This window comes from Lichenostomus cassidix, chromosome 2, assembly GCF_008360975.1.
Source record: "Lichenostomus cassidix isolate B80296 chromosome 2, HeHo_3.0, whole genome shotgun sequence".
NCBI lineage: Eukaryota > Metazoa > Chordata > Aves > Passeriformes > Meliphagidae > Lichenostomus > Lichenostomus cassidix.
The window spans coordinates 66,565,521-66,590,467 of record NC_139482.1 but is presented as its reverse complement, the minus strand read 5'-3'; the positions used below and the strand labels follow the sequence as shown (position 1 = coordinate 66,590,467).

The 24,947-nt window shown below is 43.5% G+C and overlaps 1 protein-coding gene across 9 annotated transcripts in view; it reads left to right on the top strand.

Annotated features, from left to right (window-relative positions):
* Positions 1-24,947, top strand: part of RREB1 (ras responsive element binding protein 1) — a 121,967-nt gene that overhangs the window by 93,273 nt on the left and 3,747 nt on the right. For 8 of the 9 annotated variants that reach the window (XM_085051949.1, XM_085051948.1, XM_085051951.1 and 5 more), the window contains 3 exons: positions 4,438-4,627; positions 6,193-8,932; positions 22,081-22,824. In XM_085051949.1, the coding sequence (XP_084908075.1) occupies positions 4,438-4,627; positions 6,193-8,932; positions 22,081-22,824 (3,674 nt within the window). The remainder of the gene's footprint in view (positions 1-4,437; positions 4,628-6,192; positions 8,933-22,080; positions 22,825-24,947) is intronic. The other variant, XM_085051957.1, reaches the window with a different exon arrangement.

Genomic DNA, 24,947 nt, shown 5'->3' with positions numbered 1-24,947 from the left:
GCATGTAGAATAATGGTAATTGTCCCTTTCCCACCAACAGTCTCAGTTAATGCAGAGTGTAGTGTTTGTTTAATTTCTTGGTAACATAATGACAAATATAAATATTTGGCATTTGCATCTTGACTACTGAAATATAAAATCTAGAAGGATTGAATGTTTGTCTGTATTACTCTTGATCAAAATCAAGACTGATTAATTTTGCTTAAAATTTGGCTCTGCATTTCCTTTCTAAAACATCATTTGTTCCATTTCTTAAAGAAGAAAAGCTATTTCCTCTGCTGACAAATTGGAGTTGTCTCAGAGGAGAGTGTAATGCAAGGCAACAGGCACTGCTTATGTAAACTTCTCTTGCAGAGGTGCCACTTGTCAAAAGTGTAGCAAATCCTAGCTTGCCCCCTCAAACAAGCTTCACAAAGCACTGACTATTTCTTAAAGCCTGTTAAAATGCTCTCATATCCTAATTAGCATTACAGATTTCAGAATACTAACTTATTTTAGGAGAAAGCTTTTTAATGGTGTGTTTTTACACAAAGACCTTCTCGGCGTAAAAAAAAAAGAAAAGAAGAAGGTGCACTGGTGTAGTAATAATTAATCAGACCTGCCTGGTGTGATACATGGCCTGAGCACCAAGGGCAGCCTGGTTGTTGCACTGTTCTATTTTGGTTCTGCTTTTGTGTTTTAGGAGTTCAGTTTCTTTACCTGCTTGTTTTTTACACCTCTGCCAGCAAGCCAGAGCCCTAGTATTATATTTGCATTGTTACAGATATGTGCAACTCCAAAACATAAAGGCAATTGAGAATTAAAGTAATTTCAAAGGGGCCTTAGCTGCCAAAACCAGTTTTTTCCTTTTTACTTAAAACTGAATCTCTGTGCTTGGAACTGAACAGCTTTTTTCTCCCTACTCAGTAACCATACTTATAGAAAAATGGAAGACTGTGGCCAAGACTAGAAATCACATGATAGCACAGCAGCTTTTATTAGATACATCTGGAAACTTACCTTGCAAGTAGAGTGCTTTTATCTCTGCACAGGTGTTGAGCCATTGCTCGGCCTGTTCTGCTAACAACCTCAGAACCTGTTTCCATCACTGTTCTCTGCAGCCATGCCATCCATGTTTGACTGGGAACTGCACATGAGCAGACTTGTGACATTTTAAGGAGAGGGAGTCTTTTCTGGTGTTTTGTGTAGTTTTCTTAAAGTTCATCATGAGCAAACTATTACCATATGTTTCAGATGCTTTATTTGATAATGCTGGACTTTCAGACTTTCCAAAATTGCTAAACTTTTGTTTTTTAAAGCAATTTAAACAAGATGAAAAAGTGTTCGTATCACCTAGGATTCCTTTTTCTTGTTCTTCTTAGACTGTGGGTCTAGATTTTAAAATATTGTAGGCAGTGACACTATCCAAAGATGGAAAATAATACTGATGACAAAACAGAGAAATGAATAGAATTCCTTAAAAAAAAGCTAATGCTTCCAGTTAATGCACTCTTAGGCATGGCAGCTTACTCCATTTTAAATTAACGCAAGCCTTAGTCAATGCAGCGTGATGCTTGCCTTAACTAGTTAGGTTTTGACACTTAGTACCTGTAAGCTTTTCTTTGACATGTTAGGGGTCCAAGCCTGGACCACAGAGAAAGGCAGGGCATCCACAGCTCCTTCCCATGCTCCAGCTCCCGTGTGGTTCTGTAAGCTGTGCCACGAGGGCAAGGTGCTGAGCCAGGGCGCGGTGCGTTTATATGCCCTGGAGAGCCTCCAACTTGAGAGGACAGGCGTGATTAATCTGGATGTTTCTTTTTTCAGCCAGGTGCTTTTTGACCTAATGGAAAAAGAGCTTCATCTTTCTTCCTATTTCTCTTTTTGTTTGCTGCTTCTTCACTCACAGCAAGGAAAATAAAAGACAACTAAGGAAGATGGAGAAAAATGCAAATGGTTAATAAAAGAGAGAAAGTTTATATTCCTCTTTCCAAGATATATCCTCTATCCAAGATATATCCCAAGATACATGACTTTTGTTCAGGGGAGGGGAGGCAGTTCCCTTTGCATGGAAAACACTATTTTTAAATTGCAAATTTTTACTGTCCTGAGGCACAGCAGTTGATACAGGTGTACTGTGAAGGACTTTCACACGGGTGTTTGCTCTGAAAGATTAACTCTCAAGTGCAGCTTTTGATGGGAGCCCTAAATAAAGTAGTGCTGAAAATCAGCATGTTGCACGAGGGAGGTGAGGGGAGTACAAGGTGGACAAGGTACACCTCCCTGCTGTGTGGGAAGTCTGGCTCCTTGACAAAGAGCATTCCTGCTCAGCCCAGATCTTGGGGGTACAGTGGCAGGAGTCAGTGCTCCCAGTAACTCTATCGTGCCATCACTGTGCAGCTGTGCCTGCCCTGTCACACACAAGGGGATACAGCTGCTGTATTGGCTTCCTGCGCCTGGGGGGGAGGCCAGGCACATTGGGGATGCTTCAAGATGCTCTGAGGTCAGGGTCTATGTCCCTCTGCAGAACAGCCTACAATGCTCCTGATGGTACAGGGGCATGTTTTCCAAGTCCTCCTTGTTTGTGTATCAGTGTACCAGGAGGAGCATGCCAGAAGCACTGCTTGTTTTCATGCAAGGCCTTTTCATCACCTCTAAAAACAATTTATTTCACTAGCCTGCAAGTTCTTCAGGTGACTACTCATAACTTTTTAACGCTCTCCTTCCCCCAGTGGTTTTGGTGGTTGTGATTTTGTTTTCACTGAAGATGAAAGCTTTGCATCACAGAGTAGGTGCTGCCAAGTGAGCTGGAGGAGAGCTGTAGATCCTGATGCTGGAGAAGTGTTGGCCATTCCCCCCTCCCTGAGATTGTTGTCACATTTGGCATACCTCTTTAAGTAAACATTAGCTTTGTAAATGGCATTGGTTTGGTATTTAATGGAATGCAGGAACTATGTCAGCAATAATTATAAAGGTACGATGCAAGTGAATTGACAGGAGAGTTAAAACAGATTAAACCTTCAGCACATATTTATGTCCAAGCTTTCTGAGTACTGTGATAACAATGGCTGTGTTATATACACTTCACACTTGCTTCTTTCACCACTCAGGGACTATGAGAGCAGTTGCTTTGTGGGTAACTTGGTTATCTCTTCATTTTCAGGGAATTAAAAAATGGCTGTTGGAGTTTATGTAGTGATAAAATGAACAACAATGGGAGTTTGTTAGGGACAGGACAGGGAGGGGGTGGTTTCAGGATTTTGTCAGAAGTAACTTCTAATTGCAGGATGTTTTTTTAATGAGTAGGCACATGTCCTTTTCCTTGATGTAGAGAGCAAAGACAGTATGGGGAGAACTAAGGCCAGGGGCAGATGTGAAAATCTCCTAGTACATATAATATTCTCACTGACAAAATATGACTGCCTCATATCCAGTGGTGTCTTGCTTCTAGGAGACCAATACTTTGGTTGGGAGCTGGACCTGTAACCACAAGGAGCTTGAGGCTGAGTGAAACTGTGTGTCACTTGTTGAATGCAGAGTGGACGTGACCTGTCATGCTGCAGAGCTCACATTCCAGATATTTAAAAGGCCATAGGCTTTGTTGACGTGTTAGCCAAGTGTTGCTGCATAGTCCTTACTGCCTGCAGCATGGCTTTGGTTGATGCAATGCTTTATGTAAGAAACCTTTACAGATGAATTTGGGATTTGAGAACTTAAGGAAAGCAAGTAATCACAGCAATAAGGTGTGGGTAGGAAAAGACAGTGCTTCTGCACTTTTCTTCATGGCAAACTGGCTGTGAAGGGGGTTTTAAAGTGTCAGAAGTGTTGAATCTCTTTTGGGTCTTCCTCCTCTGACCTTTCTACCCTTCAAGGAACACTGATTTTCCTTTTAAAACAGTCTATTCCTTATAAAAGCTTTGAAAAATCAGTGAAAGTTTATGGAAAGGCAGTGTGAGGAAGATTCTCACACAGGTATTTGAGTGGTGTGCAGTAGCATATTTTAAGCAGTGGTTATATAAAGGTGTTATTTGTACATTTGCTTGCTTAGGTCAGATTTAGTCTCTCCTTGTCACTGATTTCTTTAAAAATGTTTATTTTAATAGTACTTTTTAGTAAAAATGAAATGGTGTAAGGCCATTGAAATATTTTTGGTTCGACAATGAAAAGGTTTTCACAAGGCTGTGGTCTCAGCTGCCGTTTTACTGTCTGCCCATGTGAGATTGTCAGTTTTCATATTCTTTAAACTTCCAGTGGACTTACTAGCCAGAAAGTGGTAGAAAGTGACTGTGACCGAAATGGCCTTTTGTGGTGATAGGTTTTGACGCGCTGTGGCTTTGTTTTGCATTTAGCAGGTTCTTGGTATCATGGGGTGAGAGGATAGAGGATGTCCTAGTGCAGGAAGAATGCTAGTTCTTAAGCTCGCAGCAGTCAGTAAGTCATTTCTATTTTATTCCTTTCCAGGTGTGACATCTGTTGTATTACCTTCCGTACTCATCGGGGCTTACTGCGCCATAATGCAGTTATTCACAAGCAGCTTCCCAGAGATCCCATGGGAAAGCCTTTCATTCAGAACAACCCTTCGATTCCAGCAGGCTTCCACGACTTGGGATTCACGGACTTCTCCTGTAGGAAGTTCCCCCGCATTTCTCAGGTACTCTCTGCCCTTCATAGCTTAAGGTACCAGCTGCTACAATGCTTATCTGATGAAGTAATTGAACGATGTGTCCTGAATGTAGAATCTTTTGTGGAAAGCACATCACCAGTGTTTGTGTAGGCTTCACACACTTTCTGCCTTTCCTTTTTCTTTTTTCATCTAAAGTATATTTTTTCACCATTCCAGTGGATAACTATGAGTGTCAAGATGTATAAAAAATGTTAAAGGAAAACTTTGGTCATATTAGATCCTTGACCCTTTGAGCCTACCCCAAAAAACCTATATCTGAAATCAATAGGGAGTACACATGGTAAGGAAGACATTATTTATTTTAGTTTACTCTGACAAGGATGTAGTTGGGGTATGAAAGTTTTTATTACAAAAAACTTCGAGCAGTCGCCTTACTTACTAAACAGTGACATCTTGAGTGATTTCCCCGCAAAACACTCCACAGTGTTCCTCCTGTCAGGTTTGAGGGTTTTGCATCTTTGAGGAACAGTGGCTGGGGAAAGGCACAGAGGTAGTCTGTAAATATTTTTCTGAGAGCAATGAAGCTTTCTGTTGGGTGGTATGATTCCTTCCTCTGTCAAATAAACCTTAGTTAGTTTGAGTCTGAATGAAGCTGCATAGCTATTTTAAAGAAATAGCGCAATCCAGCAGGACCATGCTTAGTTTCCGCACTTTCCTTATTCTTCTGGGAGTAAAGCATTGGTTTCCAACTCTTCTGATTGCAAGGTGATAGAAATTTGCTGCTGGTCCAGGGGAGCGTGTAGGTCATTCTGTCAGTCTGTTCTAGTTTTGCAATAAAACTTAAAACATCAGAAGAAAGCACTTTTTAAACAACTTGAGTTTGTTTCTTTTGTAATTAATGACAGGCATTTAAATTTATTGAGGAATTTAAATGTTAGCATTTTCCTTCTGTAATAATTTTGCTTGCACTATGATAGAAGACCTGTGAAGTATTTAGAGTCTATAAAGATCTTGCTAGCCCTCTGCTAGTGTTTTTCTGGGGAGAATAAATGCTATCAGAATTCCTTAATCAAAAATCACTCTGCTTTAGGCTCTGAGTTTAATTGATCTGCTTTTGGGGGATTTTAATTTGGTTGGTTTATATTGTTTTGCTTTCTTTGCTGTTTTGGTTTTGTTTGAGTTTTTTTTTTTGCTTCCTCATCCTGGTTTTTTTGAGGTAGAGCTAAAGGAGGTAGTCTACTGCCCAGCTTCCTTGCTGTATAGTCTACTGAGGCTCTTGTCCTGTCAATGACACAAGGGAAGTTTCTAATAGGGAAAGGTAGGACAGAAAAGAATTTGAGAGTCTGAGTAGCCTTCTGAAGGAGTTTGCCTTTGCAGAAGGGAACTTTTGCAGAATCAGCTCTTAATTCAGATATACCCCTTAGGAGACTAAAGGCTGTGGAGCAGGAATATCTCCATGTAAGGTGAGTGGTGGCTGTTCTAAACAACTTAGTTTAGTGGAAGAGAGAGTGCACTGTTTTTTGTTTTGCAGCAGTGTGTGATGCCATTCCAGTTTGACATACCTACTGTAAATATTTTTGCATGTGTTGCAGGTCTGGTGTGAAACAAATTTGCGAAGGTGCATCAGTGACTTCCATCGATTTATTTGCGAGATGTGTAACAAGGCATTCCCCATGCTTTCAGCACTAAAACTGCACACAGAAACTCACGTGGTGGATCAGGGAAAAGACAAGCACAAGCCACAGCCCACAACCCCACCCGGTGAGAACCCAGACCAGAAAGCCTTCATGGCATCCTTGGGCCTACAGTACACCAAAGACATCAAGCCTGTCAAGCAGGAGGACAATACACAAGACGAGGTCCAAGAAATGCGGCTCAGAGCACTGAAGAGTAACCTACCTCAGGAACCTGGCAGCACCAGCCTGCTCAGCCTCTCTCCTCTGGAAGCTGCTTCCATGGGAGGGTCATTTTCAGTCCTTCCCCCTACGAAAGAAAACATAAAGCTTCTCTCGCTGCAGCCTTTCCAGAAGGGTTTTATTATCCAGCCTGACAGCAGTATTGTGGTGAAACCCATCTCCAATGAGTCTGCCATTGAGCTGGCAGACATTCAGCAGATCTTGAAGATGGCTTCTTCTGCTCCTCCTCAAATCAGTCTTCCTCCACTTTCTAAGGCACCTTCTGTCCCTGTGCAGTCAATTTTCAAGCATATGCCACCACTGAAGCCAAAGCCTTTGGTAACACCCCGAACAGTTGTCGCAACCTCTACACCTCCTCCTCTTATCAGTGCCCAGCAAGCCTCCCCTGGCTGCATCAGCCCAAGCCTCCCACCTCCCCCTCTGAGGCTGATCAAGAACTCAGTGGAGTCCGCCTCCAACTCTCATCTCCCCCAGCCAGGAGCCAAATCAAGTCCTTCCTCACAGTTGCTCCTCCAACCCAAAGTAGAGCCTTTAACTCAGCATGAGATGAAGACACAGCTGGAGCAGGACAGCATCATTGAAGCTCTCCTGCCTCTGAGTATGGAAACCAAGATCAAGCAAGAAGTCACAGAAGGAGACCTCAAAGCCATCATTGCAGGGGCAGCAAACAAGAAGACCCCAACCATGAGGAAAGTTTTGTACCCCTGCCGTTTCTGTGACCAGGTGTTTGCCTTCTCTGGTGTCCTGAGAGCTCACATCCGTTCTCACTTAGGTATTTCCCCGTATCAGTGCAACATCTGTGACTACATCGCGGCGGACAAGGCAGCGCTGATCCGGCACCTGCGGACACACAGCGGGGAGAGGCCTTACATCTGTAAAATCTGCCACTACCCGTTCACAGTGAAAGCCAACTGTGAGAGGCACCTGCGAAAGAAGCACCTCAAAGTGACCAGGAAGGATATTGAGAAGAACATTGAATATGTCACCAGCAATGCTGCAGAGATGGTGGATGCTTTCTGCTCCCCAGACACGGTGTGCAAGCTGTGTGGAGAGGACCTGAAGCACTACCGGGCCCTCCGCATTCACATGAGGACGCACAGTGGCTGCCAGAAGAAGAAGCCATTCGAGTGCAAGGAGTGTGGCACGGCCTTTTCGGCCAAGAGGAATTGCATTCACCACATCCTCAAGCAGCACTTGCATGTGCAAGAAAAGGAGATTGAGAACTACATCTTAATGGTGGACTGCAGTGCCCAGGAAAGCCAGACAGACCCTTCTTTGTTGGAGGACAGCACTTACATGGACCACAAGCCCATGACGCCTTTCCTGGAGCCCCAAAATGGCTTCTTGCTGGGAACATCGTCTCACGTTTCCATCAAACGTGAACCTGCGGGCAACTTCCCGATGGATTTTGATGAGCCGTTGGATTTCTCTCAGAAGAGCAAAACCCTGAGTGCTGTGCAAGTGAAACAGGAGAACCTTTTTGGCTCTTCTCTGTCCCTTTACGACTGTTCCATGGAGCCTATTGACCTGTCCATCCCCAAAATCCTGAAGAAAGATAAAGATGATGCCCCCTGTGAAGCCAGGAATCAAGAGTTGGCTGCTTCTGGGAACAGTGATAAAGCCTATAACTGTCTGCAGTGTCCTTTGGTTTTTGGTGCCAATGGGAACTCAGAGACAACCCGGGGTGTCAGACATCCCCAGCCACTGAAAGGTTCATTGCATTTGACTGTCCCGATCATTTCCCCGGCTCTCCCTGGCAATTCTGCCTTGCTGAGACCCCTGAGGCCTAAACCACCACCGCCACCTCTCTTGCCAAAGCCTTCAGTAACTAAAGAGCTGCCACCATTGGCTTCCATTGCACAGATAATTTCATCTGTGTCTTCTGCTCCCACTTTGCTGAAAACAGAGGCTGCAGACGCTAGTCCCAAGGCAGTGAGCAGCTCCACTGGGTGTGACAAATCAGGGAATGCCAAAGCTAAAGTGACAATCGTGACCACCGTTCAGAGAGACTCCAACCTGCCCAGTGACCTGTCTCAGGCTTGTGATCCAGAGCAGTCTCCCGTTGCTGATGCTGGGTTGACTAAGAAAAGAGGTAGAAAGAAAGGAACGAAAAATAAGCCTAAACTTAGCAGTAGCGTGGATCTAGAGTCAAGTGGGGAGTTTGCCAGCATAGAGAAGATGCTGGCTACCACAGACACTAACAAATTTAGCCCATTTCTGCAGTCCACTGACAATTTCAAGGAAGAAAGTGGCAGAAATGGAACAAGTGAGGATGAGAAGGAAACTGCCAAGGATAAGCTGCTGAGAGGGAAGAGGAATGCTTACTCAGACTGCCTGCAAAATATCCCCTGTCCTTACTGTCCTCAAGTCTTTCCATGGGCACATGCCCTGCAGCGGCACATGCTCACTCACACAGGTAAGAGTGCTCTATGCTCACAGTATATTGTAGCCCCAGAGGTTGTTCCCCATGGAAGGGCATCTCCATGGAGGAATCTTCCTTTCTCTGATGTCTGAATTGTATTCTTCATTACTTTGCTAATCCCTAGCTGTTGCTGTTGCATGGTGGTGGTGGTAGATTTTTCAGAAGTGGAGTAATTGCTGTGCCTTTGAGTATCAGAGGTTAACTGTTAATACCCATTTGATTTCAGTGGCATAACTTAGCGTAGCTGGAAAAAGACTCAGGTTTCAGTTGTTCTGTTATTATTGTCTTGTCTTGAAGGGGAACGTGTGTGTTGAATATTTCATTGTGTCTTACATGGTTTGTTTGTCTGCTTCTGATGGCTGTTTGTCTGCATCAGTAATGATAAAAAGATCTCTAAAAATGAGAGCCAGTAAGTGTAGAACTGTGGTAAGAAAATAAAATAATAGTGTTTATTTAGCCTTTTTTTTTCTTGCGGTGGCTTTTATTTGACAGATCAAAGAGGGAGGATGCTAGAAACTGCTCATCCTGAGCATTACGTACGTAATAGCTTGCCTCTAGGAAAAGTTTCTCTTCAGAGATAGACAACTAAAGGTGGGCACATGCCCTAAGGTGTGGAGATGTGTATGGAATCTCTAGCTTTGTGCTGCTGTGTGAGTAACCTCAGATCTGGTGTAAACAAAAAGAGGAATTGGGTAGGGAGATTTATTCTAGGTCTGGGGTTATTTTTCATTCTTCACTATAAAGGAAATACTGCATTGAATGCTATGCTGATTTGAAGTTCACTCATTCTTCCACCCACACTGTAATAAAGTAATTAGTAGATTCTCATCCTGCTTGAGAGAGAGAGGACAAAGCTCTACTTGCTGTTGCTCCCATTTAAGTCAGTCACAGTTGTTGATATTATTTGCTTCATTATGCATCTCGACTCCTGGCATAAAACATAAAAATTAGGGATTTTTATAAGAAACATAGGGAATTTGAATATAGCCTTATGAAAGTTAATTTTATTTTTAAAAGAAAATGAGGTTTCCTGAAGTAACTGATTCATGTCTGTGCTAAAGAGGGAAACCTGAAGAGGTAAAAGAGGTTAGCTAAGAGGTTTAAAGGGAATCTGAGCTGTGGAGCAGTCCCCATTACAGTTTGCTTTGGGTGACGCGGGGACATAACTTGCAAGGTATCAGTGCAACAGTGAGGCTATTGTTTTCTGGTCTACAGAGACCAAATTATTTCATCTTATTAAGCATACAGTTTACTTTCAGTGGTGAAGGAGAGCTCTTTACTCATATCTCAATTGTTTTCCAACACCCTGGTCTCCAAAAAAAATACGTAGTTACTGAAGAACTGTTCATGAGACAGAAAACAATGGAGAGGCTTTTCCCAGACTAAGAGGTTTGACCTGCTTATTGATGGCAGACTTCCAAGGTAGCAGCACTGGTGTAAACCCTTAATGAAGACAGGAATATGCACCCAGCCATGAATTATACTGGTAAAATTTGTCTGCCTTACGACCACCAGGCTTGGAAGGAGACACCATCCTTTTAGAAATCCTGTGCTGCAGCCCCAGGAGGAGGGCAAGCAGCTGTGACCGTAATAAGGCTGAATTCTCTCCACAGACACAGGACTTTTGATGATACTGCAGCAGTGGCAATAGTCGGATTCTAGTTGGTGTGCTCTGGCAGTGATAATACTGAGCCCTTTTCTAGTCATCATCTCAATGATGATGAGAGACTTGTGGGGAAGACCACCCCACAGCAAGTTTTGGCTGGCCTTGGGGCATCTGCTTGCAGGTGGCATGAGCATTCTCTTTCTAGACTGGGAGTTTCCAGCTGCTCCCCTGTGGCAGCAATGCCAATGAGGCCTACTGGAGGGGAGTGGGAAGGTAAGCTGGGAAGGTGGAGGAAATTGGGCTATGGAGATGGTGCCAAAGCAAGCCCAAGGATGCATTCAGATGGAGCAAGCCATGTGGTTTTGTGGTGGCTGTCAGGTGCTGGTGGCATGCAAGGAGTTTGGCAGCTCTGTGGTAGATGCAGCAGTTTGTTGGCTTTATCTTCTGAGTGGGCAAATTGGTTTTCTTGTGGAGTAATGTACAGTGCTGTAGTGTAGCACAGCATTCCTGTTCCCACCTATTGCCCAGGCAGTGACTTGTTAGATAGCTCTGTTTTTAAAAAGGAGTTAAGAAAAAATCTATTTGCTACTCTTATTGTAAAGAGAAAATTGAAACTTTATTACTATCTGGGCTTGATGGCTGCTCCCTGGCCTGGGTACAGAAAGGACTTAACAGGCTGATGTGAATGGGATAGATGAGAGTCTTGGTGATCTGCTTCCACACTGCATGTGTTGGATATGTGATCCATAGGCAATCGCAGCAGGCAAGCTGATCTGTGTAATACTGCTATCAAAAAACCCTAAAGCAGTTGTTTGGGATAAAAAGCAGCAACCAGCTTTTCTGCGTCCAGTTGCAGGAAGGTTGTTATTGAGGTGTAATTCATGTAAGTGGTCTAAGTTAGGATGAGGAAAAGGTATATAATTTTGAGCATTTAAGTGTTATCTGTATATTGAGAGTTATGAACTGCTGTATTCATACAGGCATAAGAAGATTTTTGCAAGTGTGTCTTTCATGTTTAATAAAATTTCAACACAGAGGCCTCCTTCCGTGTGGTGTCAAGATCATATTTCCCTTCTGTGAAAGTGCAAAAATGCACGTCCTGCCAGTGCTAACCCACACCCCTTATGCAAGCAGAAGTCTCTCTTGTGGAAGCTTTTGCTCTGCTTATCCTTGCCTCAACACCATTGTGTGTTTTTTTAAATTAAAAAACATTTCTATGAAGAAGCGTACACCTTCCTCAGTGGTTTTTATTTTAATGTTAAGCTCACAAGTGGGACACTGGCAATTTGGCATAGCTTGGTTTTATACAGTGCCTAACACAGTAGCTGCGTTTTGTTTGAACACGCTTGAACATTTGCTTTTAATACTTTCTTTCTCTTGATGTCTTTGCTGTATAATTTACTTTTCTATGTTCAACTTGGTTTGCCTTTTTTTTTTTGCTCTTCTCTCCTGCTCTTGACTTCTTAAATTTTCAGAACAGTGACTAAGATGTTCCCTGCAGGGGATACAGTATGTTGCTCCATTTATGGGATCAGACTAGGTCCTATATAAAATTACAATAATGAGGTTTTTTTAACCACTAGTTTGTTACAGACAACTTAATCTGTTTGCGAAGAATCACTTGAGCATATTTTTTGGAGGGATAATGGCAGGTCTTACTTTGCCCAAGATGAAATTTTGTAAAAAGTGAGATTTAATGGCAGAGGAGTTTGGTTGTTTTGTTTTGTTTCGTTTCATTTTGCTACTACATCAGGAACAAACCATATAAGGAAAGATCTATAAACAAAATTAAGGAATAAATAAATAGAATACTGTTACACCTACCTCATGAACTTGGATGTTTCCTGTTGATTGGAGGTCACAAGTCGTAAAAAAAAAGGACTGACTTAAAGTGAAATTATAAACATCTTTACTTTGCAACAGTTACCATGGGGAATAATGTGTTCCTGCTAGGACAGCAGTGGCAGGAGATGCCTTAAGGACGGATCTTACATGCTGTGATTATTCAGATGACCTTTTATATTGAAAAAGACACCCTTCAGATGACTGGCTACTATGAAATGTCCAGACTAGACTAGTCCTGCTGTGTTGCTGACCAGAATTTACAGTCAGTCCTGAGTCAATATTTAGGCACAGATGTATTTTAATACATCTTTAAGATATGAAGACTCTTCCTATGGAAAAATCTAATTAAAAAATGAAAGCACATTGACTTTTTAGGTTATCTTCCAGTGAGTAAGTATATTTTATCAGAAGACCAGTTGCCTTTAAGGGACAAATACCAAATGCAGAGGAAACTGCTATTTTGAGTGTTCTGATTTTGTGCCTTTAAAGGTGACATTTTTGGAAAGCAGTCTGGCTTCAGGGTGGGAAGATTGGAGTTTGCACATTAAGCGGAATTTTTGTTAGGGTTTTGAGACCTCCAACTAGGACATCTGTGTGGAAAGAAGAATACTTTATTTGTTGCAAGTATTGGTCTGTATGACAGATATTTGATACAAACATTTTAAAGGTTGAAAATACGAGAAAATTGTGACCTGAGATTCAGATTGAGTTTCAAGTAATTAATCTTCAGCTAATCCTGTCATTGCATGCTTGAAAAGAAATGTGGAAAGGAATTGGGCTATCATGAACCAAAAGGATTTCTGCTTAACTTTGAAGTTTTGTTATCTGCATTGGCAATGAAGCCAGATAGAAGTGCAAAACGTGGTGGTATTTGTAGCCATAAATTTATGGTTGAATTGGCAGGCATCTAAAAAGAGTGACTTGAAAGCCAACAAAAAAGCAGTAACAAGATGCATCTAAAAAGTTGTGTTAACACTGGAAGAAAATTAAGAGAAAGAAACAGCTCTTGAGATGTCTGCAAGATGCGGGGAATCCCTGGTACAGGTTGAGATGTTAACTAGAAGAGAACCAACTTTCGGAAGATGAAAGTGAGAGATACCCGCAATGTTGTATCAAAGAGGCTGCTAGCTGTGGCAGGGGGTGGGTGGTGTGTGTGTTTTCAGAGGTTTTGCGTGTGAGGTGGAAGGTGTGACAGGGGCGGATCTCCTTTTACAAGTAACTATCCTCTCAATCTCTTTCTTCTTCACAAAGATGTCTTGCAGGATTGCTTTCCTCATTGCACTGCATGATCCTGGCTTTTCTTTTAACTTTTTCTGTGCTCGGTTCCTTCACTGTTCTAGTCATTTAAATGAATTGCAGACATGAAAAACTTTCTCCTGAGGGAAAATAATTAATTGCTTATTCAACATATGGGCCTTGATTCCACTGAAGTCAGTGGAGAGATGCCCTGTGGTTTTGATGGGAATTGTGTCAATTCACATAGGTGATAGGCATTTCCAGGCAGAGCCTGCTGTTGGTGAGCTTGCGGTCAGGATATTGTGGTTGGTCACCAAGCAGTAACAGAGGAAAAAGAAGAAAACTAAGGAAGTTTCTTACTACACACAAGGAGGATATTCATACATTTTATCTTGTGTCAGGCCAGAAGCCCTTCCCCTGCCAAAAATGCGATGTCATTTCTACCAAATCTAGCAGTATTTGCACAAGCCTGGAGTTGCCAGGTGCTACCTGAAGAGAAGTGGGCTTATCCCCCAGCGTAAGGAAGAGGATGTTGGATCTCACAGTGGCACATTCATCTTTTCCCAGCTGTTCAGAACAGCAAAGCCAGGTTGTACTCAGGCTGAATGCTGCAGACAAGAAAAAGCATAGAGATGTGAGAAGTGCCCTTCCACATCGGAGCAGCTGTACTGCTGTCTCCAATGGTAGCAGTAGGATATACTATTTAGTGTGAACATATGGACACAGCCACTTCTTCTGGCCTCTTGCTCTTCAAGTTCCATCAGCATCCTTCATTAGGGTTGTGTGTTCCAGGGCACATGCCTGCCCCTCTCCCTTTACTACCTGTTTATGGAGCTGTTGTCTGCAGGTCACTCCAGTTTTCTGAACTTGCTGATGCAGTCTGGTTTTAGTTTGGCTGCTTCTGCAGGCCAAGCCTGTGATCCTGGAGAGACATCAGTGACGGCTTTAAGTCCTCCTGCCTGAATGTACCTGCCAGTACTGTACTCAGCATCACGTAGGCAAGGGTTAGATTGTTTCAGCTTGTATTAATCTGCATTGAATCTCACCTGCCATCATACTGCCCACTCTGTCCTGACAGTCGCGAAAGAGATTCAGTGTCAGGTCATGCAAGGCTTCGTTGTAGGCAGGTGGGTGGCATTTAGCCAGAAAGGAGGAGCTGACATGAAACCAAGGGTGAGCACAGCCACTCAGGGTTTGCTGTGCTGACCAAATGGGATAGGTGCAAGAAGGAAGCTCAGCAGATGGTGGTACACATCCCTTGTCTGAAAACTGCTTGGACAAGGGAGCTGTTGCTGTAAGTTATTCACACCTCCAGTACAGACAGTGTCACTTTGTGTCACTTTAAGTTAGTTTCGTGGGAGAATTGTTGAAATAACAAACCTAAAAGCAGGAAGAAGTTGATTGTGTGCATCAGGGTAGTTAAAATTACAAATGAGTTATTACTCTCAACCTCAAGGTAGCTGATGATCAGATGTAAGAGGATTTTCCTCTTACATCTCCATGCACCAGTTTGTTTGGGAAAGTCTGCTGTCTTGCCAGCCTCTCTCATCCTTTCTTCTTCTTTCAATACAGCAGGTTGCCTTGCAGTGATTCAAATGTGGTAATACAGGTCTCAGTACTAGTCTGGCATTGCAATCTGCCATGCTGGGGACCTGTTACGACATGATTTGATCTTGCCTATCATGAAGAGAGTAAGTTGCCTTGTTACCATGTTAACAGCCTGTAACTTCAGAGGGCTGTAGTGTGGTATCTAGGGTGTCACGTGGGCTGTCCTGCCTATGCAGACAACAGATGGCTACAGTGGGAGAGAGGAAGACTCGTGTTATGACATGATCCCCTCCTGGAACAAAAGTCTGCAGAAAGGGCTCTGAAAGTGCTCACCTCTGACAGTTTTCACGGCAGAATAAAACTGAAATGTCCTGCTTGAGTCGATTGAAGACTTTCTTTTTAGTCAGAGGGGTCCTAAAGCAGCTCGGCTGTTCGGTGGGGTGAGGAGGCAAGCATTTCTAAAGGCACTCAGATGAGTGCTGGTGCAGCACATAGGGTGGGTAGGACTTGGGTGCAAGGTAGATGTTGTTCTTAGCAGCTGGCGCCAGGCTGGTCAGAGTGGTTCGACCTGCCCCCGGCAGACAGAGCCTTGGGCCATGGTTGGATAACAAAGCACTTATTGGCAGTACTGGCTCGACTTGTTCCCAACTGTTCATCCCTGCAGCTGTAGCTGACCCAGCTGCCCAAAAAAATTAAAAGGGCAAGGGGAGGGACTGGCAGTTATGAGATCAGTTCCCGGATCTGGCTGGCGGTACAGCCCTAAAGGAGCACATTGATGCAGCTGAGGTGTGGAGCTGGCAGCATCTTCTGGGAGGCACTGGGATTGGTGCTGTTGAAATTGGCTTTGCTGTCAGTGCGTTGTGTCTTCAAATAGCAGCTTTAGGAAGCAAGGAGGGAGTCCAGATCCGATAGTGCACACAGTTATAGTTACCACGTGCACTTTCTAGCACAGCTTAGTGTTTATAACTGGCTTCACCGAGCTGTGGTTAATCACGGTTCAGAATCATTCAACAGCTCTGGACTTGTGGTCTCCCTCCATTGTCCAAGAAAAAGGGTTTTCCAAATCCGTGGACGTAAATTAAGAGTTTGAAACTGTGGCTAAGTTTAAAATGGGGTGGTTTCTTTTGGTGCTGGCTTAAAAAGGTGGGTAAACAGCATGCTCTGGGCTCACATGCAGAGTCCTTGTGAGGGCTGTCCTTGGAAGTGAGTAGTCATCTAGATTTCACTGCATGCAAAAAAGAAAGGGAATGAAGGGAGATGCTTGGATGGTGTTTGGTCAGCCATAAATAAAGCAAAGCTTTAGGATGAGGTGTAAGACAGGAAGTGCAGTTCAATAGAGTGTCACTGGGAACACGTTGATAGAGGGTTTCTTTTGGTCTTGTTTTAAACCAAAACAAAAACAGGATGGTGGTTTTGAATAGGATTCAGAGATGAGGAGGCTGTGTAAGTGATGTGGCTTGCTCATATCCTTGCTACATGGAGAGGAAGGGAATGGTCTAAAGCACCTGAAGCAAACTGAGGACATTTTGCCCAGCTCACAGCAGTCAGACCAGGGGAAAACTGTCCCAGCAGAGAGGCATACAAGGAAAATGTGGAGCAGTTTAAGGAACTGCCCACTTTCATCATGTTAAAGGAGCCCTGCCTTTGTCTCCTTAAGGCTGTCTGAATGCTCCCTTCTTGCAACAAAATACAGTTGACAGAGATGTGGGATAGGAATGGGGTAAGGGATTATCTCTTATGTAATAGAGAAAGAGAATTTGCTAAGGAAAGATCCCTTTCTTAAAGAGACTTGCCCCTAACGTGAGAGGGTGGATCACAACTGCTCTGCACTAACTAGGTGAATATTTACAAAGGAAGTATAAACAGTGAATTTTCTGATTAGCATTTAGCAGAATTCATCTTTGCTCTAGATATCTGCCACACTGTGATCCCTCCAGAAATCATGTGAGCCCTGGGTATAGTGGGGGACTTTTTCCAAACTTCTAGCTGTCTGTACCTCTGAACTACACTTGTGGTTATTTCTTAGAGGACAAAGGCTTGAAACTGTGTTTTCTGTGTCAGGCGCAGTTTAACAGCTGCTCTAGAGCCACAGCTCAGGGTAAAGTAAAACTTGCTGCTGGGGGTTGGCCCAAGTGCTAGAGCTGTTGTATGAAGATACTGAGGAAATGGAGTATAGCCTGCTGATTGTATTGTCAGCTCCACATCAGACTGCCTTTCTGCTGAACGGTGGAATTCACCATAAGCTCAAAGTATGGATTTTCCCCCTGCTACCTTCAGTGCAGATTCCCCATGGTAGGTGCAGTCAGAGCTAGTCTTGAAAACTTCTCTTCATGACTTCAGCTGCTCTGTTGAAGGTACTGGGGAATCAATCATACCTTGTGTTACAAACAAAGGTATGTTTTTCCCCAGATGTATTCGGTTCCATTTACTCTAAATAGTCCTTTTCTAGCTTGAATATTTTTATTTCACAAGGTATAGAGATAAAACTGAAGCTCTCTCTGCTGTGGACTGGTTAAACATCTAACTTGTTTCGTTGCAGGTGATGTAATGAAGGTGGCTGAATTTTAATATTAAAAATGTTTACAGTAAAAATGGACAAAGATAACACCCAAAATTTTGCAGGTTGACTCTGCAGATTTAAAAGATGTTCTCCAGTTTGTGGGTGGAAGTAGAAGAAACACTGTGTGTGTGGCTCCAAAAATTCCCAAATTTACTAAAACTGCTGTCACCTAGTGGTGGCTGCTTCTATTGCAGAATATAAAACAAGCTGGGGTTATTTCAGTTAATGTAGGGAAAATATTAAATCATCAGCTCATCTGACTGATACTGCCAACTGCTTGTACCATATCCATTTCCAGTGCTTTGTTTTCTCCAGTTAGGAGGATTATTTATGTGATGGGTTTTCTAACATTTCTGTTGGGATGTTAAGAATGTTTATCAGTAAACACTTGCTTTAGCAACAAAATTACATCTTGTTTTGTCTAGTAACTTCGTAGCATCTCAGGTTTTTCTCTCTATTCCACCACAGTTCCAGGAAAAAAGAAAACCACAGGAAAAAAGAAAAAAAAAGCTCCCCACCTTGATCTGTATCTGCTCTTTTATCTAAAATTTTTCACGTTTGGTGTCCTTCTTCATAATTTGGTTTGCATATGTCAGAAGGTAGTTCCCTTCTCTTTCCCTTTCATGCCACCAATAAAAGATAAAGTGTATTCTTCTGACTGGGCTGACCAAAGACTGCAACTTGATTTGTAAATAGACTTCAGCAAAACAGTTTTTTCTTTCCACAGTTCGAAGGAAAAATGATTTTGGCTACATCTATATAGCGCTTTCTTTCATGCAAATGGAAAAGTTTTTGTATTCTTGGATGGAGTGCTTGAGGTTTTGCTTATGAATACATCTCATGAGAAGTTCTTTTTTTCTCAGGAGCTGACAAGGCAGCAGCTGAGTTACCAGTGGTCGTTTTGTGTCACCTTCTTCCTTATGTCCTTACCTCCCTGCTCTTCTCCTCTTTCTCCCTTATCCTGCACACCTTTTTTGACTCTGGTGTCAGAATTGAGATCTTCAAATAGTGTCACCTTCTTCTCTTCATTTTGGGGGAGTGACACAAACTCTGGTTGAACATGACAAAGTAACATATTCTACTCCCAGGGTTGCTGATGAAGTGGCTGCAGGTGGGAGCCTTGACAAGTGGATTTCTCCACTCTTGTCCTCTTGATCCACCAAGTGTAAATATCTGTGGGATAACAAATGGACCGGAAAGCATTTTACAGCCTTAGTAAGTGAAAGATGGGAAAGGGGCAAAAGAAACAGCAGGCCTTTCCTGTGCATCCTGTTTCCTTCACTGCCTGGAATCAAGTGACTGTTCTGCAACATAAATCAGCCAAATTCTGGAGATGGGAATTACCCATTTGAGAGGAGCTCAGTCTCACTGGAGGGATGTTTGCCCAGATTTGAAAGCTGTCAAAATCCTCCTCCTTGTGTAAGACAAAAGCCTGCTGGAGCTGTGTGGCCAGCAGGGTTTCTGTTGCTGCAATGAGCATGTAAGCAGGAAGAAAACAGTAGTGCAGGCTAGGCTTAACCTCCACTGGAGCGGGTGAAGCAGCTCCAGTACAGGACTATGCTTGCAGCCATCGCTTGCACTGCAGGATAAATCCCACACCAGACCTGGCAAAATTGTCTTCATGACTGCTGTGTTTACCACACACCTTCACAGCTCCCCTGCTACTTTTCCAGTTCATCAGAAGCAGAACTGGGCTGATTGTCACCCATCCACAAATAACCAGGATTTGTGCAAAGCAGCTCACTTTTTCACCAGCTGCAGAACCAACTGCACAGGTGGGGGGTAACCACAGAGCAGCTCAGCTAGTCAGGAACTGCTGCTTTACATGAAGTACACATACAAAGTTTCCTAAGGGGCCTGTGAAACTCCTTCTCAGCAAGGAAAAGGGCAGGTCTGATTTGTGCAGGTGAGGAGGAAGAGTGCTCCCCCGAGCACGTACATGTGTCAACATGTCCCTGGCTACATCCGTACCCGAGTTTTGAATGTGTTCCTTCAGGGGTGCTGGGCCAGCTTCAGAAGAGAAGGCCTGTGTGCATCCATGTTCCCAGGGTCTGGAGTGGGTTTTGCCCTTTGTGAAGGCACATTGTTAAACTTCAGAGTTTCTTTTTCTTGATGTCAACCTCATCTGTTTGCCTGTGCCAGTACATCACTTACCTGTGGACCACCTATCCCTTGAAGTGTTTTCTCTTGTGCACAGGAAAATGTAGTTGCAGGCCAGGCATGCAAGAACAGAATAACAGCTGGAAAGGCGCCCAGGGCACAGAGGAGAGGAAAGAAGGAGATGGAGTTCAAGTACAATTCACTGAAGAATGAGTACACTGTAAAAAAAGTAATATATTTTTGGAAATACTAGAAGCAGAAGAAGAAAAAGTTGAGGAAAAATTGGAAAATCATGCATGATATATGATGTTGAATGTCAAAGTTGGGACTTCTGAATTGAGAGTTTTAAAACATGCTGGTTTTGGCTTTCTCTCACCTTGAGTGCTATTCATGGATATTCTCCTCACTCACTTTGCTTCTGATGTTTCATGTTCAAAAACCAGGAAAAAACTCCCTCTGCATCTACTGTTTTCTCTTTGGTCATTAAAGAGTTACAGAGCATCTCTGGGTATGATTAAAAGGAGCTTTCTCCCATCTTGCTTTCCTCATGCTCTTCACTCATCTCCATCCTAGCAGAGCTCACATGGTTTCCTGCCCCTCTCCCTAATGAACCCACTCTGTGCTGTGCTGGCAGCCTTTCTTTGGCTGAACACACATCCTGTCAGGGGAGCATTTCCTGACCTCACAGGGGATGAGACAGGGCAGCCGACATCTGCTTTCAGACATTCCCATCCTCAGATTCTCTAGCCTTATGCACAGATTAGGGCTTGCTTGTGTGTTTTAAAAGGCAGATAATTAGATGAGCAATGAACTTTTTGTAATCCACTATGTAAACAGATCTGTTTTGATTAAAAGGTGAGATTACTTTTTGTGATAGGTCACTTTTCCCCCTTACACTCCCCCAAGCAAAAGTGTATGAAGAATTGTGCACTATTAAGTGATCCTTCTCTGTCATCAGAAATACTACTACACTTTGACATTTGTTTAATGGCCATTTATTCTCACTAGTGAGAGGAGATGGGGTCAGTGCAAGTCATGTTGCAAGACTACATTCAAACTAATCAGTGCCTGAGAACTATCTTATCTTCTGTTTTTACTCCTTGCTTAGGAAAAAAACCCAGCCTGTAATAGGAAATCCAGGCAATTTGGAAACAAGCACATGTTGTACTGTGTCAGAGAACTTGCCCTGCTCTTCCAGAGTTTCCAAATCCCTGTAGTTACTCAGCAGCTATTGGGCTTGGAGATGAATGTTGAAATGCCGGATAGGTTGTGGGCTCCCTTTGCCGCCTGCTGTCAGTAAGAAGGAGGTGGGTTAGAGGACTTAAAGAAAAGTTTCAGCTTTCAGAAAACACAGTTTGTGAAGTTCGTGTCCTGGAACAATTCCTGGGAAGTGGCACTGGGGATGCAGTTACATGCTGTGCATCCGCAGCAGCTTTGGCCTCCAGAGCCAGTCTAGCTTATTTCCTATTTACAAATACACTGTTTGTGTAGAGCTTGGAAGGGGTACAGCTCCAGCCCTCTGTTCTCCCTAAGCATCTTACCTGTTTTAGTTTTTTGGACATGTTACATCTTCAGCAACATGAATGCTGCAGACAGATGAGTAAGCAGAGGACACCATTAAGGACCACATCTTAGGTAATTTTTGCCTTCTTGTAGGGTAACTGTGAAACAGCAGAGCCTGTTACTGCCCCGTGGCTCTATGTTTTGTCTCCAAGTGGCATATCAGATACTCAAGTGTGGACAAACTTCCACATCTTCTGCTTTTATGGTGTAAACCCAGCTTTTTAAGCCAACTTCTGTGTTACTGTCTCCACTAACTGCTCACATTTAATTGTACCAGTTGGTTGCATGAGGCCTTTACATTTCCTTTAGTGATACATCCACATGTCTCTGGAGTGGTCTGTTTGTGATAGTGACCTCAGCTCTTCTTTGGTGTCTAAGTGTGTTGTGTTCTTTGGTTAAAAGTGATTATATTTAGAATTATTTCAAGAAGCTGCTGAGATTGTGAGTCTATTTTGGAAAAGAAAGCATTTTGTGAAAGGTTTTGTATCATCTTGTTAATTGGGTTCTGTGGTGTTTTGATCTCTTTTCAGCTGTAAGTTACTGGCCTAGGTCACAGACAGGAGAAGCAAATGTTGGGACCCTTGATCAGAAGCAATGCTTCTGGGTCCGTGTGCAGGCTCACTGCTGGTAGCTGGGAATTATCAGAGAGCATCCCACTGAGAGTTTCTCTGTGTTTCCTTGCAGAGAGCCAGGCTGATGCAGAGACACTAGCTGCAGGAAACAAAGTCTTGAACCTGACCTATTGCGAGAAGGAGCAGTCAGAGGAAATGGCAGAGCTACCAGAGAGTGACCGTGGCCCCAAGGAGGAGCAGAAGGCTGACTGCCTTCTGGCAGAAGAGGATGCTGAAGAAAAAGTGGATGAATATGAAGAGGGCCCTGAGGAAGATTCTGTAAGTAACAAAAGTCTTGACCTCAATTTTGCCAGCAAATTAATGGACTTCAAGCTGGCAGAGAGTGACCAGAGCGCAGGCAGCAGTTCTCAGACTGAAAGGAAACATGCCTGTGACATTTGTGGCAAAACCTTCAAGTTTGCTGGCACTCTTAGCCGTCACAAAAAAGCCCACATTCGTGAGGACAGAAAGGATGAAAGGAGCAGTGAGGATGAAAGCAAAAGCATTCAGGATGATGCAGGAGCTCCCTCGATGCAGGACTCTGGTCTTGAGCAGGAAGAGTCTCCGCTGGACTTGAAGGTAGTGGAGTCTCCTGTGGACTTTGAGGCAACAGGAAAGGAGAATGAAGAGAGCGAAAGCATCTCTGAGGGGGAAGGCACAGAGAGAAAGTCCACTGAGAAGAGCAGTGATGACAAACCAAAGACTGATGGGGCTAAGAGTACTGCAAAAGCAGACAAAAGAAAGAAAGTCTGTACTGTGTGCAACAAGCGTTTCTGGTCTCTGCAAGATCTGACGCGACATATGCGGTCTCATACAGGTAAGAGGAGGCTTGAGGGCAGAACAGACCGTGAGCAGGTCTTCCACCAGACTGAGGTGTCTGCTGCTGGCACTTGAGGTTGGAGACGCTGCTTTTAGTCCTGCAGGCATCTGCAAGGTGTCTTCTCTGCCCCAGTCCCCCATGCTGCATAAAAAGCGTATGGAGGGAGCAGGAAGTGCCACCACTACCTTATCTTCAAGTCCCAAACTGGTTTGCCCCATGATTGCTTGCAGACTTTAGAGGTGAGGGCAAGTGTGGAGATTCCTGTGCAGCTTCTGATTTCCTTCTTACCATGTGTGCGTGACTTTACCTCTTCCCAATACTTTGACCAGCAGTGGACAAACCTCTCAGTGTATGAGACTTCACCTCTGAGTGAAAGTTTAGAGAGAAAGAGTTTGGTTTTGTCTGATGATCTGAGCCTAGTATGGATAATGTGCTGGTGAAGTGCATGAGCTGCTGCTTGGGTGGAAGGCAAAGATCCAGTGGGCACATGGGCAGGGAAGGTGGAACAGAGGTAGTGAAATGCTGGCCCAGTGACTTGACTGGGCAGTGGGATTGCTTGTGATAGGCAGATTGCAGCAGTGCCTTGCAAATGAGATGAAGCCATGAGCCAGCTCAAAGGTGAATTAATCATTTATCCTTATTAATTATGTATTTTACCTGCCAGCAAGCTGCTCTGAAGTGGGAAAACGAGTGCATTTTGACATTTTGTGTCTTTTGAAGGTGCTCTCTGCTGAAGACAAGATCTTTCTCATTAACAAAACATTTGTGCTGTAATTGACAGTGATTTTTAGAAAACTATGCCAAAGAGTAATGCCTGAACTAGACTTCAGCCCTTTTAAATAATAAATATTCACCTATTGAGTGCAAAACTGACCTGTTTTCTTCTGGCATTCAGCCATGAGTGAAACAGGACAGGTCCCATTCCTAAGCCTGTTTTCATACAAGTGCACAAGCTTTGGGAAAATGCTGGTATCTAAAGTACTGAGCTTTACCCCCAAATGGTGTGTGCCCATGGACATTCCCATACTCTATGTTTTAATTGTTTTCATTTCATGCTGGGTTATTTGAGCCTTGTCAGGGTGTTTTTTTCCTGTTTGTTTTATCTTTCTTATTTGACACTGAAGGATGTTTTAACATAGAATAGTTAAGGTGTGGAATAGGAACCTGGCACAGGGCTGTCTTCAAATTTAATAAATGTAACTACGACCTACCTCCACTGTCAGATCAACGCATTTTCAGCTAAGGATTTTGGACCATTGACGTGGGTTGACCCTTCTCCTTGCCTCTTTTCCAGCTGTTCAGCTATATTCGTAAAATACTGTCAGGTTGTGCATTGCTTATACTTCAGTTTTAATTTGTGAGGCTTTTTAAAGATACCTGTAAAGTTTTGGGACTTGTTTACTTGGAAGAGGAGCACTTGGGACACACTGAAGTGTGCAAGAAACCTCCGCCTGCCTACCACATGTCTCATTCTGATGCTCGTTGGCACAAGATGGTGTCTTGATGGAATTGCAGCACTGAAAGTCATTAAGAGGCACAGCTGGAAAGGGAGGACAGGTTGGGGTGGGACCTTTGGTTCTTCAGGGCAGACCAGCACCTTGGGGCATTGTGCATGATTAGTACTTTGAGGGAATTTTGTCTGTGAGGCTGTGCTTGCTTTGTTTTCCAGTGAGTTCCTGCTTAGGAAAGTATTCTCTCTCTCCACATGTGTCTGGGGCTGACCTGCAGCAGGGACCCAACGTGGTGGGCTGGTTTTGCAAAGGCTTTTGGGTTCCAGAGATCAACTGCAAACTTTTTCCAGAAAAGTTGCTGACTAAATTAGACAGGATGCTAGTGAGCACCTGGTGCTTATGGTTTTCCTTTCTCCGTAGCGCAGGGCCTTGCCAAGCTTGTAGCTATCTCAAGACACTTAGTTTCGATACTTCATCTATCTCATAGGTGATTTACCTCTATTCCTGCTTGCACTCCATCAGCTGGTTTGCTAGTACAGAAGAAAAAAATCTGCATAAATGTGATGTTTGATGTAGGTACTGAATTTCCAAAATGCAGAAATTTTACACTGCTTGAAACAAGAGGGAGGCATGTGTGGGACCTCACTGCTGACTTCGTATTGTAATTCT